Raw genomic sequence first — 17,387 nt, forward strand, 5'->3', positions numbered from 1 at the left:
GGTTTTACTATCCTTGTGGGAACATTTGGTCCCCACAATGTAGCAAAAACAAATACACACACACACTCATCTGATAGAGTGAGCGCAAAATATTTCTCTACTTTGCAGACTAATCTGTTTATTTCCAATGGCCAATCAATGACTTTTGCATGAGAAAACAACAGGTATAAAAAACAATACCATAGCTGTGCGTTTAGATATTCTGTGTGAATAAAGTTGTGGGATTTTAGCGCTATAGAAATAACCCTGTCTTAATCACAAGAGGGTTGTGTGTGATATCTTGACATGTAAAAGTAAAGATGAACAGGGATCTCACACAAAGACATCACGTTTATTGTATTAACAGCGATCACGGTCAGAAAGAAAAGAGAGACAGAAGCAGGAGTGATGTGCTCTGCTTTCAGAAGAACAGGCCCCTCATGCGCCGGCCGATGCCCTGCCTGTCGTACAGCACATTGAATTTGTTGATGAACTGGTTCATGCTGTTGCAGGTTTTGGTGATGGTTCCCAGATACGCCATCAGACCCACGTCATTGCATTGCTGGAGAAAGAGAGAACGTTCGGTATTTCGATGCATCGTGTGAAAATTCATCAGATCAAACATCTGAATTATCCTTTCGCTAAATGAGGTTTTATTAACAAAGTTCGGGAGGAGCACGTTCAGATAATTAACCTGATTAACAGGTGTGTATATACACAGCAGACTTACCGTTTTCCAGCATCGCTCCATCACTCCATCTCCTCACAACTATTTCTATCCTAACCAGCACACCAAACACGCATAACCTTTACTTTGTTTATTATATGTAAGTGAATTTGTGAATGACTCCTTCGAGAGAAGTGATTGTGCTGAGGAGTCAGTAATGAAACCTTTTTTTGTAGTAAAATTAGTTTCAGCCCCTAAAAAGTGACTGAGCAGTGCTCACCTCACACAACTAAAAATACTAAAGAACTCACATCATAGAAGTCTGTCTTGAACTTGAGCGTGTTGAGAACCGGCAGACGGTGACAGAGAGCGTTCGCCTCCCGCAGGATCTCGTGATTGAACGGGACCTCACCTAACACACACACACACACACACACACACACACACACACCAGAGAGAGTTTGTGGCTGTTCAACAGAATTCACAGAGGTGTCTAAGAGTGCAGTTCAAGCCGTTCTCCAGCAGTGTCAGTCTGTGTTTTTCAATGGTGGGAAAGCTGATTTGTTATGGATTTTTTGTTATTGACCACATGTTGCAAACTCAAGAGCTCATCCAATAAATCAGCTGGGCGTCCAGATTGCAAATGAAATTCAGTGAATGAGTCAGGCTCAGTCCACATCAGCGTCTGCCTGAAGTGAATGATGGGATATGAGAGACGATTATAACAGATGTACTCAGTATTCCACACGCTTGTCTTTAAAATAAAAAAAACAAAATGTGACCACACGTTGTAGTAATAAAGCCATCATAAAATCTGTTTCAGGTTACCTGTAGGGTGGCAGGAGAGAACTGAACTTGAGAGAACTCGACACCATTTTTCTGTTTAATGCTGTAAAGCTGCTTTGACACATCTGTACTGTAAAAAGTGCTACATAAATAAAAGTGACTTGACTTTGTGTGTGTGTTGTAACTCACCTGCCTGAACAGCTTTGACGTACTCCAGAATGACCTTCACGCGGCTGTGCAGCATCTTTATAGCGCTGTGCTGAGCGATCAGATGCTCCGCCACTGACACAAAATACAGTTAAATCACACACACTCATTCCTGTGTCTGTGTATGTATTGATGTGTGTGTGTTTGTGTACCTGTTGAGTTTTCTCCTGTCCCTATGGCCGTCATCCTCGCGACGTGATCGACTCCGATGCGCTCGGCCTCTTCTGTCGCTAGCGTATACGGCAGCTCAGCAAACAGCATAGTCGCCTAGCAAAGATGACAGGACAAACGATTACGACCTCTGACCTCCGAACTAAGGATGGGTACAAGCACAGACTTCATGTGAACGATCTGATATAAATTGTTAAAATCCTCAGATCAATCAGACCCTGTGAACGACTGGAGATTCTACAGCTGAACACAGTAAAACAAACAGAAAATACTGTCAACAGACAGAAAACAAACACGTTTTTAGCAGTGAAATGTCAAATAAATCAGTGTCATTGAAATATGAGGAATAAAACTGTAAAGTCTGGTGTTTGTAAGAGAAGAAAAACTCCTTAAAGATTGAAATCTACCGATGCAAATAGACAAAGTGAAACACTTCATATGCATTTTGGATGTTTTCTGTCCACTAGACTGAAAGAAGAGACATAATATGGAAGCAAAACAGACCCAAATCCCAGAATTGAGCAGTGCATTAAAAAAAAAAAAAAAAAATATCACACTGGTTTGCTCTGTAGATTGTGTCGACGATCTATTATTTTCAGTCCATCTCAAGTGCTCTAGATCAAGTTGCTTGACCATCAGTGATTGTCCTCATGTTTTGAGTGATTACCTCTATGTATTGGTATTGCAAAATTGTCTTATTTTACTTTTAATCACAGCGGCATATTTGCGTCATGGCACAAAACAGAATTCTGTTCTAGAGACGAAACGCTCTGAGCTCCTTAAAACAAAACCTCTACAGCACATTATAATGCACGTCAACCGACGGAAACATTCTGCAGGTCCTTATTCCCTAAGCTGCGTTTACACTAGTGCATTTTTGTTTTAAAAAAGCATAATTTTTGCTACGGTTACACCTGTCATTTACACTACTCCTCAAAAACTGTGACTTTTGAAAACGTTGGCCACATCGGTTCTGCGTATCCTTGACGACCGTGTAAACAATAACATCATGCTCATTGTTGATCTGTATACGCAGATTCATCATTCGACCGCTCCAAGCACGTAGATGCGTCTGCCATCTAAATAATAGGGAATCTACCAATACACATCTATGGTTAGGGGTGGGCGATAATTTGATATGAATTGATACAAAACACGATATGAAGAGTTCGATAAATGTTCGAAATATGCCAAAAGCGGAACAAAACAGTGTGAGTCACTTGAATCGGGCCACACGGACCGTTTATCCGCTCTGACCAAAGTTCAAACTGCCGCGCTGCTCGAGCTCACTACAGAAGATGTTTACTCCGTCACGCGAGCACTGAACAGCGCTGTGAGTGTGAAACACTTGAATTCAGCGATAAACACAAACAACTCGGATTCAAACTAGTTTAAAGCTGTGTACAACGAGACAATCAGAAGACTTTTCAATCTACACGTCACCATCATTTACCATGGATTTACTGTAGTAACACTCACTGCACCATGGTATTGAGGCAGCAATGTGGGATATTCACACTGAATTTTATTACAGGAGTAACAGTATATAATTATAGTATGTATGTATTTGTGATTAAGCTATAGCTTAATCACAAATACATGTTCTTCCTACAAATAGGCTACCTATAAAACCATGTAGTTATATTTTTACCATGGTATTGAGGTACCATTATGTGTGGTTTTAAAGGGGTCATCGAATGCAAAGTTCACTTTTACATGTTGTTTGAACATTAATGTGTGTTGTCAGTGTATGTACAAATCTACCCTATAATGATAAAAATCCATGCAGTGGTTTTTAATTAATCTGTAAAAATAATATCCCCTTTTTCAAGTCGAGCCGTTCTCAGATGCCTGTCGGTGTGGCGTCACATGACAGAGGATACACCATAGTTGATTGACATGAGCGTTTTACCTCAAATCAGCTGTAACAGTCCAGCCTCTTTGTTTGGATGCCGGAGCAGGGATGTAAGTTAGACACGAATATCTCTGATTGAGTGATTGAGGTGTTGTGTTGCTGAATGTAATAATGAACATAGTGGTCGTCATTTACTCCCGACATCTGAGCCGCTGAAGATGCAGTGGATTACGTTTGTTTGTGAAGGGAATGCGGCTCCCGATCTACATATATCCGTCTATGTTCACGCGAATCATTCGTGATCCAGCTTCACTTACAGCAGAAGTGAGCATAAGGGGTTTTTATGAATCTCTGCAATCACTTTTCCTAATAACCTGCTAGTTAGCAAGTTTCACAGCTAAATGCAGCTAAAGTAAACAGGTTCGTCACTCCACAGAGAGAAGAGAGGGGCGGGGCGAGCTGAGCTCATTTGCATTTAAAGGAACAATCCCTCAGAATGAGATGATTTTTGCAGAGCTGATTTTGACAAGGTAAAAAGGGTGTTGTTTTACACAACCATTGAGAATTTTTAACCAAAGTATATAATAGACCCTAAAGAATCATATCAACTTGTAGAAAATGGGCATCCGATGACCCCTTTAACTGAGTTTATCATGATTTAAAATGTACGCTTGCTACTATGGGAGACCAATGCTTAATTAAAAAAAAAAAAAAAAACTGGATCAGAATAAATTTAACCATATAAAACGGAGGTTGCTACAATTTTTTAGAGATGTTACTGATTGATAATGAACAAAAATGTACCTCTGCAAGCTACTATCAAATGTACATTTCTAAGAGACAAAAAAGTGATATCATTATCCTGGCCAAATTCCCTCCTCTGGCCTTTGTCAATCATGGCCTCCTAATACTCCCTTTTCATTGAATTGGCTCTATCACTCTCTCCTCTCCACCTGTAGCTGGTGTGTGTTGAGCACACTGGCGCCGTTGTCCTGTGGCTGCTGTCACATCATCAAGTGGATGCTGCACACTGGTGGTGGTTGAGGAGAGATCCCCCATATGATTGTAAAGCGCTTTGGGTGTATGGCAATACACAATGAAAGCGCTATATAAATGCGATCATTCATTCATTCATTCATTATCATTATCAGACAACCCAAACCTGTTTCTTGATTTGAAACAATATAACTCATTAGAACATGTAGAAATTAATTTCTCTATTTAGATATTTATTGTGTTATGGATAATTAATGGTCTGGCTTCTACAACTTTCACTTTGGAGCAAAAATCTGACTTTAAACTTGAAAGAAATAAAGATTTGACATTTATCTTGATAATTATTGATATCGACTGATATGAAAAAAAAAAAATTGTCATAATTTTTTTGCCCAGCCATCTATGGTTGTACCTGCGTGAACGTTCACGTGACATGCGTGTTTGGTTCTGTAGTTTAGACAGAGATCGTTTCTGAAACAAAAACTGTTTTAAAATAAAAAACGCACTGGTGTAAACAGGGCCTTAGACCTGGAACTCAAGTCCATGTGTTATGATCAACATCACTCAAAGTTCAACTTTTAAGTTGAGTTTACAGTAGGAAGGGTGATTGTTACCTCATTACGTCACACACAGGTAATCACTCAAAATGAAAAGGAAAATGGTCAAGCTACAAACCTGACAACTTTTGGACCATTTCAGATTCACACACACACACACTCACCTCTCCGCTGATGATGTCAATCACAGATTCATACACGCTGACTGGCAGCTGCGCACACAAAGGTTAAAGGTCAGGATTCAGAAACACGTTCTGTGTTTAGTCTGTGTGTGTGTGTGTGTGTGTGTGTGTGACTCACGTCAGTGTGTTTGGTCATGGGGTTGAGTTTCAGGAACAGCGGACTCTCGATGATCTCACACACCTACAAAAAACACACACAGTTTCAGTACGACACAACACACTGATGGGAGGAGTTCATCTTCGGCTCCACCCACCTGCTTATGAATGTGGATATCTGATTGGTCTGGAGCGCCGCCGGTCGTGTACCAGCCCAGAAACTCCATGTCCTTAAAAACCTGCTTGACTGACAGAGGAAAACCAGCATCACACAACACTCAAACATTAGGAATCACTACAGACAGTGTGAATGTATGTGTGTGTGTGTGTGTGTAGTACTCACACTGTTCTTCTTTAGTGTAATAATACTCTTTATCGATGTGAATCTGATCTTCTACGGTGTGAAACAGCAGCTCAAATGAATTCATCACCTCGATGTTTCTGCCCTCCTGTTTTCCGATCAGAGCGCCAACAACTGCAAACACACACAAACAATACATGAAAACAGTAACATGACTGCTTTTATTTACAAAGAGTTTTTACCTTTGAGTACGAGGATGTGTCTGCTTTACTAACACACACACACTAACCCTGCATGGCTCGTCCCTCCTGCGAGCGGATCCGGATCCAGTGATCGGAGATATTCAGGATGACGAGTGGATGTAAAGCTACCGACACGCTGCCCGTGACACCAGACGCCATCACACTGGGGCTCACTGCCAAAACACACACACACACACACACACACACACACAGATTTCACTCTCGTTGAAAAATCATGATGAAGATGTGACTCTGTAAAACCCATTTACAATTTCTGACTATTGCTAAATCTCAACTAACATGTAATGACAAGGTTCTCTCCAATTTATGAACAAACATTTCTCCAGTAGCATTAATAGAACTTTTGTTCTAAGTTATCGGCTGATAACATTCCCAAAACATCAGCATAAAGATATCACTTATGCAATGCTCCTGAGCGTTTTAATTGGACTTTAACTTTGTTTTTTAAAACAATATCACGTATTAGTTATCGGTTCAGACGACATTCAAACGTAATTTTCCCATAATGTTTACAAAAGTAGAAAATGGAACATCGTTCACATAGGCAAGGAAAAAAACGTTAAAAAAACAATGTTTTCCAATGACATTCAAAAATAACGTTTGCACAAATTAATGGGACCGTTAGCAAAACATTTTTAGAATTCGCAGCTAAAATGAAGGTTCTGAGAAACTGTGTGATGATTAAAAACACCTTCAGGCACTGCCATAAACATCTCCACACTGAAATATCGACTTCTTTCTCTTTGTATGTCAAATTCGCTCATTACGTTGGTTCAGTTTGACAGACTGATTTATACAGAAGTGTCATTCGGAGTCCTTTCATTTCGAAACATTTTAATGACGATATTACACGAAAATTACATTTGATCTTCAAACAATGAACTCGTGTTACCCGACAAACACCCTCAAAACATCAACATGAGCGCACAAGTGCTCAAATGCAGCGAAACCACAAACATTGTGGATGTTGTTATTGTCCAAAAAAGAAGCAGCAGCAGACATGACTGACGGACGCGAACGCAGCCAATCACAGAAGAGACTCCGCTCGTGAGGCGGGACTTATGAGGTTCCCTGTCCAATCAAAAACAATCCCGGGGCAGCGTCTGTCAGTCAGTCATAACAGCCCAAGCCTCACTGGCAGCTCGAGATGATCTGTGCTTTTATTCCAGTGATCGTGTGTCCTCTTTATAGTAAGTGAAATGGATCTGTCATTATGAAGAACGGTAAGCGGAGCTAACGTGTGATTCTCTCACCTGTCGCGTCCACCTCCATTCCTCCGCCGTTACTCGCCGCCATTTTGGCTGTCCGATTAGGCGCATGAGCGGTTGGGCAAACCTCTTATTTGGTGGCGGTTAGAAACGCGTTTCAGCGCATTAGCGCCACCAGTGCAGCCGGAGGACGAAACGGATTTAATCCGCAGCATAAAAAAACAGAGAAACCACGAGCGCTGTTTGTTATTGAATTTTCCTGCAAACAAATAGTATTTTAGATCTAACAATCTATAAGAAAAAATGATGAACAGCTTTACCTCAACAATGTACTTACACAAAATGTACAAATCTGGAAACAAAAATAAACTGAGGAATGCAGATGATAATATGGGGTTACATTTGTGGTAAGTTATAAAGACTAAAAGTGTTTTCTTTTATAAAGATAAGACGAAGTCTCAACAGCAGGAATTTCTCATGATCTCTGACTGTAAGAAACCAGTGATATTCATGATCTCACACACACACATTTAATTACACAAATAAAAACTGCTCAACTACACAAATGGCTTTGGACAGCTGTCGTTTTCCTTTATTATAAAGACAGAAAAAAAAATGACAATGACCCATTTTAAACCACAGGTATAAAAATCATCATAAATGTCGCAATAAATATAGATTTGAGCACTGCAGGATCTGTCAACTGACCTGGGCTGTGTGTTCCCCAATAGCATCATACTGTAAGCTATGTTGATCGTAGATCTATGATCTACTTAGGGTTAGGATGCTTTTGGGAAACGCAGCCCTAAAATGTAAATCTACATCACACCCATGACAGACAGACGGACAGACGGACGGAGTTCAGCACGTACTCTGATCTGTCTGTAGGTGTTGGTTTGTGCTGGACTGTGATGATCCGTTTTAAACTCCTTCACACACGTCCTCTTCAGCTCCACAACCCTAAACACACATGAGACACTCATTTACAGAACTACGTGTGTGTGTGTGTCAAGGTAACTTTAGTTAAACTAACTGAAATCAATCAACTAACAAAAATGAACATTAAGTGAAATAAATTAGGGATTAAAACTTAAACATAAAAAAAGGACAAAACAATAAGAACAATAAGTGTGTGCGCGTCTGTACCTGTGATGTAATTCAGCAGATGTGGGTTTTCTGGCCCAGTTGGTGAGTTGTGTTTGTAGAGCTCTAGTACAGGCTGTCCTTTCTGTCTGTGTGTCTGTATCCTCTAAACACACACACACACACACACACACACACACACACACACTCTGAATGAATGAGTGTTTTCAGAGCTCCCCCTACAGGACAAACATCAACCTTTGCTCAAATGTTTCTGTTGAGGTTGTTTTCCTTCATTACAGTCACCTGATGGAGTTTGGCTTATTTTTTATGGTCTCCTTCGATATTGAACTGAATTATTAATCTGTAATTAAAATAACTGACAGAACTTTGCAACGCTGACTTTCCCATTTATTACTGTAAAGCTACTTGGAAGCAGTATCAACATTATATCAAGCATTAGAGAAATGAACACGACTCGAGCTCTTTCACTTTCACAAAGCCTCCAGCAGTAGGAGACACTGTCAGGACTCGTACCGTCGGCGCTGCTGTGCGGCGTGAGGCTCGTGTTTTGGATCCGAGAGAAATATTTGTGGACGAGAGACGAAACAGAATCGCGTGTCACATAGACGCTTTCAGACACGGCGTCGATCAGCCGCTCCTGCAGACAGACAGAGTGTCTGAACGTCAAACACACGACTTCCTGATCACCTTTTATTATTATACAGTGTTTTGCATTCACGTCGATTAGCCTGTGATCTGCATGAAGTCTCAATATCGCTCAGCATTTACACTCACTACCTTCAGTGTGACATGATGATAAACGTGAGGTTTAATCGATGGCCGATATATACAAGTATATTTTTTATATTTTAATTATCATTTATAATAATATTTATTTTAATTAATATTTGAGAAATTTGAAATAATTTGAAAATGAATTACATTAATATTATAAATGTGTAAAATAAACATACTTTGGATGACAAATTAAAGAAATTTGTAAAAATATACAAATAAAAATGACAGTAAACACTGTAACCAACAAGGCACTCTGGAAAGTTAGGATAAGGTAACACTCATCAGGCTCCTTTGAGATGCTCCTCGCCTGAACTGAAGGTGAGAGTAGGCGGAGGAGTGAAATAAGTGCAGTCAAGACGGGCAGATCTGACCTCTCGAAGTAGAACAGACACCTACGAGATCAAAGGCGGATATCGCGTTATCACACTCGTGCTGTGTTGCTGATAAACATGATATAGTTTCAGCTGTTGTTTTTATATGAAAATAAATATGATGAACAAGACACTCAAAGTGCTTGCTATTTAATTCCGTACGAAAGGCGTATTTATCATCCATTTTTACTTTAATACAAACGTGTATTTTAGATTTTTATAGAAATATGACAACAATCACATACAGTGCCGGCCCGTCCAACAGGCGATACAGGCGGAGGTTGTCCATTGGATTTTTAGGTGCGTTCGATTTGAGGCGACGCTGCGCAGAAAGATCCGTTTTTAAAATCAAAGTTCCGCAAGAACTATAGAGCGCAGACAGCTCTGCATGCTTTCAACCCGCTCTTGCGGTACTTTAATGTCATACACCGATCGGTGTGCGCAGCGCAACTTAAAGCCGCACGCACCTTAACGCAACTAAGATAACGCGCACCAGTGCTGAATAGTGCGGCATATGTGTCGAACATACCAAGAAAAAAAAAGTCTGTGCGTTCAAATTTACCTCAGTAGAACGCGTGCATGGATTTTGCATGGATCTGTTTACAAACCTGTCTACCGAGAACGTTTTAATGACATGATTTTGCTCCAAATTCATCAGTCGGGTTTTTGAAATAACTTCCTTTTTTGATATGACGTGGTTTCCCATCACAGAATGAGGCAAAATCATTATTTTATATAGTATTCTATAAAGTGACAAAGGCTGTTTATTAGCATTGCATATTCATATAAAAATGCCCGATATGGCTCGAAGAACAGAGATAATCCATTTAGTCTCAATCGTACAGATCTGTCTCCGTGTTTCATGAGTTAAAATGTCTCTGAGTTTTAAGCTACGCGAAAGCGTACACCTTTGTCCGTATTATAGCGATTTCCTGTATGAGTTAAACATTCTATTACATGTATTACATATATTACTTAAACTTTTTTTTTGTCAAAGATTTTAAATCTTAATTAATTTTATAATAAATTCTTACAGCTTTCTAAACATTTATAATTAGGCCTCCTGTATGTTAACAGGTCATGCTGCAGTTTTCTGTAAAATATATTGATAATCAGTAACAATAATTATTGTTTTGTTTAATGTTTTTATTCAGAATTAGTCATATTGATAAAAACAACGTTTTGGCCAAATTGTGCAGTCCTACACAAAGGCACAACAAACTCAGCGTTCTTTATAATTTTTGGGTAAATAATGTCAGAAAACCTCTTGTTACAGTTCAGATTTTGTTGTTACAGTTTAGATTTTAGAAATCACTTAATATTACCTCTCTTGAAATGAAGTCTTGTTACACATTAATGCTATTTTTAAATTATTTGACATGAAAGAATCACAGAGAGATTAAAGTGAAGTTGTGGTAGAAATGGTAATAGTATTTGGTTTTTTTTGTTTGTTTGTTTGTTTTTTACATACAGTGATGCCCATGATCACAGACAGACTTGTCATATAAGGAAAAAATGAGCCACATTTAGCATGTTAAGTTAATTAATTACAGATCCAGATCCAATGTAATTCAATAAGGATTTTTTTTTTCATGTGATCATCAATCAATCCTTAAAAACAAGCAGAATAGCCTGCATTTCCTATCATTCATGAATATTAAGGCCTATGTTTATTCTGTTTGGTTTTTGTGTATACTTTACTTAAGCTTACTTGCACTCCTATTGTTTTATTTGATTTGCTTACATTTTTTTTTTTACATATGTTTTTTTTTAATATGTGTTACAATTAATGCACATTCACGCTTAAATATTGAAATAGTCATTTCATGTGCTTTATCTTCACTAGTCAAATTTCTGTGACAGTTTTTTACACTAGTGGGGCCCATTTTCATTATTTTGCCCACAAACCTACAGACCAGCACTGATCACATAGCTCACGCAGAGATCGCACTGGCATAGCGTTTGGAGATATTCAAACACATAACCAAATGATATTAGATTAAAAAATAAAACATTTTAGAAAAGAACGGCAACATCACGGTTGTGGACCAATGAGCTTTAAGCTGTGTCGTCATCCAGGCGTTTCCCATCGTGCTTTTGGTCAGCGCAGTGGGTGGAGAGCTACTGTTTTTTGGCACACGTCAGCAGGACATCAGCGCAAGGCGGACGTAACTCGGACACATTTCTAACCGGCATGCATCTTGCGGTGATCACCGGTGATCGATTCTGCACAGAATTTGCTCATCTCAAACGAGCCTATTTTTACATACAGCATGGAGTAAAAATGACGGACGCTGCTGTTCCGTCATCAAAACAAAAGTCTGGCGCACTGTCAAAATAAAAGTCACAAACATATCGGCCAAACAGAAAACTTATCGGCAGATGCCAACATTTGAAAAATGACCGATAACGATACGCCACACCCTACTGACCTTCACCTGTCTGTCTCCAGCAGACGCTCCGCCGATCTGCAGGCGTGCCGCTCGGGCGAGGGCGTGTCCAACCAGGAAGTGGGCGTGTCCCTGCAGCATGTCAGCAGCGGCTTCCAGCTCCGACAGCTGCTCGTGCAGAAGATTCTGACCAATCGCAGCCGCGTCAGATGGGGCCGTTTCCATGGCGACACAGGAGTCCTGGAGACAACGGAAAGTTGGGCCCGAGTCTGTATGTGTGTATAAATGAGTGTGTATGTGTGAGTTCATGACTGCGAGTGAGTGTGTGTGTGTGTGTGTGTGTGTGTACCTGTGTATCCGTCTGTACGGTCAACTGATTCAGTTTCATCTCTTTCACAGATTGCAGGTAAAAACATCGAGCTGTTAAAATTCTCTGAAACTCCAAAATCAAAAGATGCTGCTGCTCTTCAATTAGAGCACAACTGCAACCAATCAAATCCATCAGTCAATCAATACATTACAAAACGAACAAACGGCTCCATCTGTCCATCGTGGACTCACCTCATCTGCATATCTGAACACCTGGAAACCGTCGCCGTGACGACCTCACGCTGCTGTTCTCCAAAGTGATTCTGACACGCACGCGTCAAAGCCTCGTCCTCCGTCCAAACCTGCGGCATCCCATAATGCAGATCAGTACATCCCATAATGCTCGTCAATATACCGCATGTGACTGCATCACCTGTCCGCGTCGCCGCAGCTGCTCTCTGAGCGTGTGCAGACGCGCTTGGGCGTGTCTCTCTTCTCGCTGCATCTGATTGGTGACGGTGAGCTTCATGCTCTGCAGCACTGATTGGCCCTGGTCTGCTGAAGGGGCGGAGCCTGCAGTTACACTGCTGAGGACGAACTCTGAGCACAAATCAGCAATGCGTCGGCTGCACTTACTACACAAGCTCTGTGTGACAATAAACACAAACACACTAGTGATATACACGTCACACAGATTATAAACACACACACACACACACACACACAAACTGACCGTCCAGCGTTCACACAGAGCATCTGTGATTCTTGTGTCCTGCTGCAGCTCAAAGTCTCTCCTCTGATGCCAGTGTCTCATCTGCAGCTCAGCAAACACCTGCGCAGACAGACAGTGAAACAGACCGACGGACGGAGAGACAGAATCTCCAGCAGATGAGAGGTCGCTGTGTTTCTCACCTTCATCATGAGAGGAGCGTCTGTCTGTGTGTCTGACACATGACTCCACTCAGAGCTCTGAGCCTTCATCATCCTCCTCCTCCTCACACAGGCCTTCTGACAGTGGTTGAGTGCGAGCTCTTCAGTCTGACGTCTGATCTCTACACACACACACACACACAGGAGTGAAATAAGAGGTATGAGAGCACAGCTGCGATGTTGGTCACGTGTCATGTCGGTACCGTCGGCGCTCTGCTCCAGTGCTTCATTAACTGCAGTCTCCACGTCACTGAGAGTCTGTTTGTCCAGCTGTCCGTCAGCTCTCAGCTCATGCACTGATTGGCCGGTGGCTTTCAGCATAAGCTCCGCCTCCCGTTTCAGCAGCGCCGTCTTCTCTCTCAGGCCATCGGACACTTCCTGCCAGCACTCAAAGCGTTCCAGCAGCATCTGTCAAACACCGGCGTCAGTCTGAGTCGGGTGGTGGTGTGAACGTGACGACCGCAGTGCGCGATACTCACCTTCAGAACGGACGCCTGAACCTCAGCCAGAACGTCCTCCGTCGGTCGCAGGCACCCGATCACGCTACGCGTCACTTCCTCTGAGACGTCACTGGAAAACGTGCGGTGAAGAGTCTGCCTGAGCCGCTCCAACTGCTTTGCGAAACTCACGGCCTGAATACATGTGAACGTAAAGAGCGTGTCACAAACTGACACGTGACAGACATGCTGCATATAAAATATACAGGTGCGTCCCAAATCATGCACTACACTATGCCGCTTTACAATCAATATATGACATGCTGAACACAGCCAGCGATGGTTACCGTCTGCAGTGAGCGCTCCAGCTGCTCCCGTCCCGTTTTCTCCACCTCTTCTATAGACACAACCGCGTCAGTCTCCGCCCCCTCATCCACAGACACGCCCCTCATCAGCAGCTCCACCTCCTGCAAGACAATGAACACGTTTAATGAACCATGTGTCAGACGAACAATACGCAGCTGAATCCGCATTGTGAGCCCGCCGCTGGACCGTTACGTCGCCTGACGATCGCGTGACTCACCTGCCGCTGCTGCTGGTGAATGACGCCTGCGTGCTCTCTGTCACCCAACGACATTCGCAGAATCTGCAGGAACATCTGCAGCAGATCCACAGAGAAGAACAATAATGAGTTACATCATGAAAGGCACATACAGATACAGATACACACAAATAAAGCACCTTCTATTGCCACTACAAAGAAAGCTCTAGTCTGGTTTTCATCTGAACGGTTTTGGTGCTGCTAATACTAGAGATGCACCGACCGAACAGCCAGAGACCGGAATCAGCCGTTTTCACTGTTCAGTTCAACTGTTCAGAACAAACAATGGACTCATGAACAACCATCACAAAACAAAAAAATAAAAAACAGTTGTAGATCATCACCACTCACAGTATTAAGAACCAAGGGTTCCCAAACTTTTGCAGAGGGTTATTTGAATCATTTTAGCGATTTTTTTTGTCTTTTATGTAAAATATCTTGCTCAGGACAGTACTAAATAAAACATGCATTTTGTATGATCGCTCTTATTTTGTTAAAACTATTCACAAATTCTGCAAGGGGTTCCCAAACGTTTGCATAAAACTGTAAAAAAAAAAAAACTGCATTAAAAAATAGATTTTTTTGTATATGCTGTCAATTATAGCTCTTAGAAAGAAAATTGCGTTTGGCAAAAATCAGTATCGGCAGGTCACATTTACAACAACAAAAAAAAAAAAAATCAGAAATTGCTGCTGTTTTTTTGCACGTGTAAGTGAAAAACATTTGCTAAATGAATAAATGTCACCTAATGTCATTATCTGGTGAATTCTCGGTCATTTGTCACCAATCTTCAAGCGAACGCACCGGTATATAATGTACGGACAGCTGTGTGCTGATGTGTGTTTTACCGTGTACTTCTGCTGCTGCAGCAGTGACGTGTGCAGCTGTAGCTCCTGTAGAGTCAAACACAGCAAACTCACCCTGCAAAAACACACAAATATCAGCACTGAGAATAAATCGCCACTGCTGCGTATCTGGACATTTCTTCACACCTGCGCTGTACAGGGTTTAGGGGGAGTGAAAAATCGTCTCCCATGCTTTCACTGTTTCTTAAATCTCTCTGTGTTTCAGCTTGAACGACTGGAAGATGTTTGAAACGTTGACTTGATAGCACTTCTGTTATTTCCCCTTAAAATTAATGGCTTGTTGTATTCCTCATTTGTAAATCGCTTTGGATAAAAGCACCTGCCCGAAAGCACAAAAATCCAGCCACTGTGTGTTTCAGCTGTAACGTGTGTGTGTGTGTGTGTGTGTGTGTGTGAGTGAGTGTGACTGACCGTGAGTGACATGGGGTTTGTGGGTAGTGCTGGACTCTCCTAAACACGTGACTGGTGTTTGTTTTAGACGAGGGGCCGCAGGAGACGAACTGACTGCTGTCATCATCATCATCATCCCTCTCTTGACTCGGCCAATCGTCACCCAGCGAGGAGGCGGAGTCTTGGCTGGGCGGGGCCTGGCGCTTGGGCGGCTCATGCAGGGAAGGGTTGGAGGCTCCGTCTGCTAGCGGCTAACATTCATCAAACACACACGTTAATGACGTGTCAGGACTGAAGCTCTGACTGACTGGAGATCAGGGCTGTATGTATAAAACTCAGAAATGCTGTTAAGAATAGTCTTAAGCTTTGACTTAAGTGTCACAAAAATTCTTAGTGAAAAGTAGGACTTTTCTAAGAGTAGGAGACTTTAATAAAGAAGCTAAAAGCAACTTTCAGTAAAGTGTAAGACTGATTCTTAAAGGGGTCATATGATGCGTTTTCTTGTTTTCCTCTTGTTGTCTTTGGAGTGTTACAAGCTGTTTGTGCATTTATACGATCTGTAGCAGTTGGTTAGGGTTAGTGTCACCATATTTAAGATCCTGCTTACTGTGTCATCACCGGTGCATTGCTGCATTGTTTTAGCGAAAAAAAGGTAATTACTGCTTTAATGTCCACAGTCAGAGCATTGATTTGTAGAGTGGAAGAAGTTATTAAGTTTCTTACTTGGTCATTTACAAAAATCGTGATGATGACGTTTGTATTGTTTTATCAACTCCAATTTGTCAATGTTCATTGGAAAGTGTGCGTCTCCTCCTCTTTGCTGCCGTCTTGTTACTCCTAACTAGGTTAGGAGGCCTCTCCAGCTCTCCTAAATAATTTAGTCTTAACACTTAGGGACCGTTATGAATCACTCGTAGTCTAGGAATAAGAGTAAAATGACATCATTCTTAGAATTTTGAGACACTTGGACTAAACTTTTACTCTGAGCGGCTTTATGCATGCGGCCCCAAGACTCACTCTGTATCTCTGGTTGATGGGATACACGACCCTCGCCTTCAGCGCAAACGCAGCCACGTCGCCGTTCACCACCGACCGACGCCGCTCCTGAGAGAAGAAGAAGAACAGAAGAAATCTGTCTTTACTCAAATGATGAGGCCGCACATAAACAGACTAGCAAGGAAAATTTCCATGTCGTCCTTTTCAGTAGGTCAATGTCTCATTTTAGACTCTCACACGGTGATGGAGTGAAGCTGGAGTTTGTGGTACGTACGGCTCTTTCAGCAGCTTCTGCCTCCGCTTGTGTTCTCCTGCTGTCACAGTCGCTCTCCTCCTCACACTCCTCCAGACGCCTCCGCAGACCTTCACACTAACACACACCAGTCTCAGACAAATGGACAAATCAGCTCAAGCTGACTGTTTCAGCTTCTTTTAGGGTTTAGTCTGTAGTCACAAGAACTAACCTTCTATAAAAACAACCGAGGTCTATGATGTGATGTGTGCTCACTGACACAACATGCAGTGCTGAAAGCCTAGTTATTATGAGGTGTATACAACTCCACTAACCAAACGATGGCCATTCCTTGCAGGGGTTTATTAACTCAGCGTCAAGTGCCTAACATGAGAATGAAGCGCAAAGCAGTAGCGGCTCTCACCGGTGCAGCGATGATGAACGGCCGTTTCCGATGACACGCGTAGAGCAGCGCGGCTGCGATGAGCGCCAGACTCGCACCGAACACCGCGGCGCCCGTTACCGGACCCCACATCACGCCCCGGGGCTCTGACGGCTCAGTCAGCACAATTTCCGAGCACGAGTCCGATGAGGCGTTAAAGCGCATCTCAAACGCACGGTTAACGAGCGCGATTCAAGCACATATTCTTCTGCTGTGTCCGCTGTTCTGTTACTTTTTGTCTTGTCTGTTACTTTTTTGTTTGGCAGGGTTT

At 42.0% G+C, this 17,387-nt stretch overlaps 1 protein-coding gene across 6 annotated transcripts; it reads right to left on the bottom strand.

The window, feature by feature from the left end:
• Positions 1–312: 312 nt before the first annotated feature.
• On the bottom strand, positions 313–17,363 carry LOC127176627 (COP9 signalosome complex subunit 6). 6 transcript variants are annotated; one of them, XM_051128403.1, is made up of 19 exons: positions 17,099–17,363; positions 16,717–16,812; positions 16,464–16,550; positions 15,468–15,697; positions 15,039–15,111; positions 14,173–14,247; positions 13,937–14,056; positions 13,632–13,784; positions 13,356–13,560; positions 13,135–13,274; positions 12,956–13,054; positions 12,656–12,868; positions 12,475–12,584; positions 12,263–12,395; positions 11,956–12,153; positions 8,889–9,012; positions 8,415–8,517; positions 8,141–8,228; positions 6,147–6,212 (listed from the first exon to the last, which is right to left on the bottom strand). In XM_051128403.1, exons 1-19 carry the CDS (start codon positions 17,279–17,281, stop codon positions 6,210–6,212), a joined length of 2,433 nt encoding a protein of 810 aa, XP_050984360.1. In that variant the 5' UTR covers positions 17,282–17,363; the 3' UTR covers positions 6,147–6,209. The 6 variants fall into 6 exon arrangements, 4 of the variants coding, with proteins under 4 accessions (XP_050984363.1, XP_050984362.1, XP_050984360.1 ...); XR_007829130.1 differs by lacking the exon at positions 8,889–9,012 and having other exon boundaries at positions 11,962–12,153; XR_007829129.1 differs by lacking the exon at positions 8,889–9,012 and having other exon boundaries at positions 17,099–17,362.
• Positions 17,364–17,387: the final 24 nt, after the last annotated feature.

This window comes from Labeo rohita, chromosome 14 (assembly GCF_022985175.1).
Source record: "Labeo rohita strain BAU-BD-2019 chromosome 14, IGBB_LRoh.1.0, whole genome shotgun sequence".
Taxonomy (NCBI): Eukaryota; Metazoa; Chordata; class Actinopteri; order Cypriniformes; family Cyprinidae; genus Labeo; species Labeo rohita.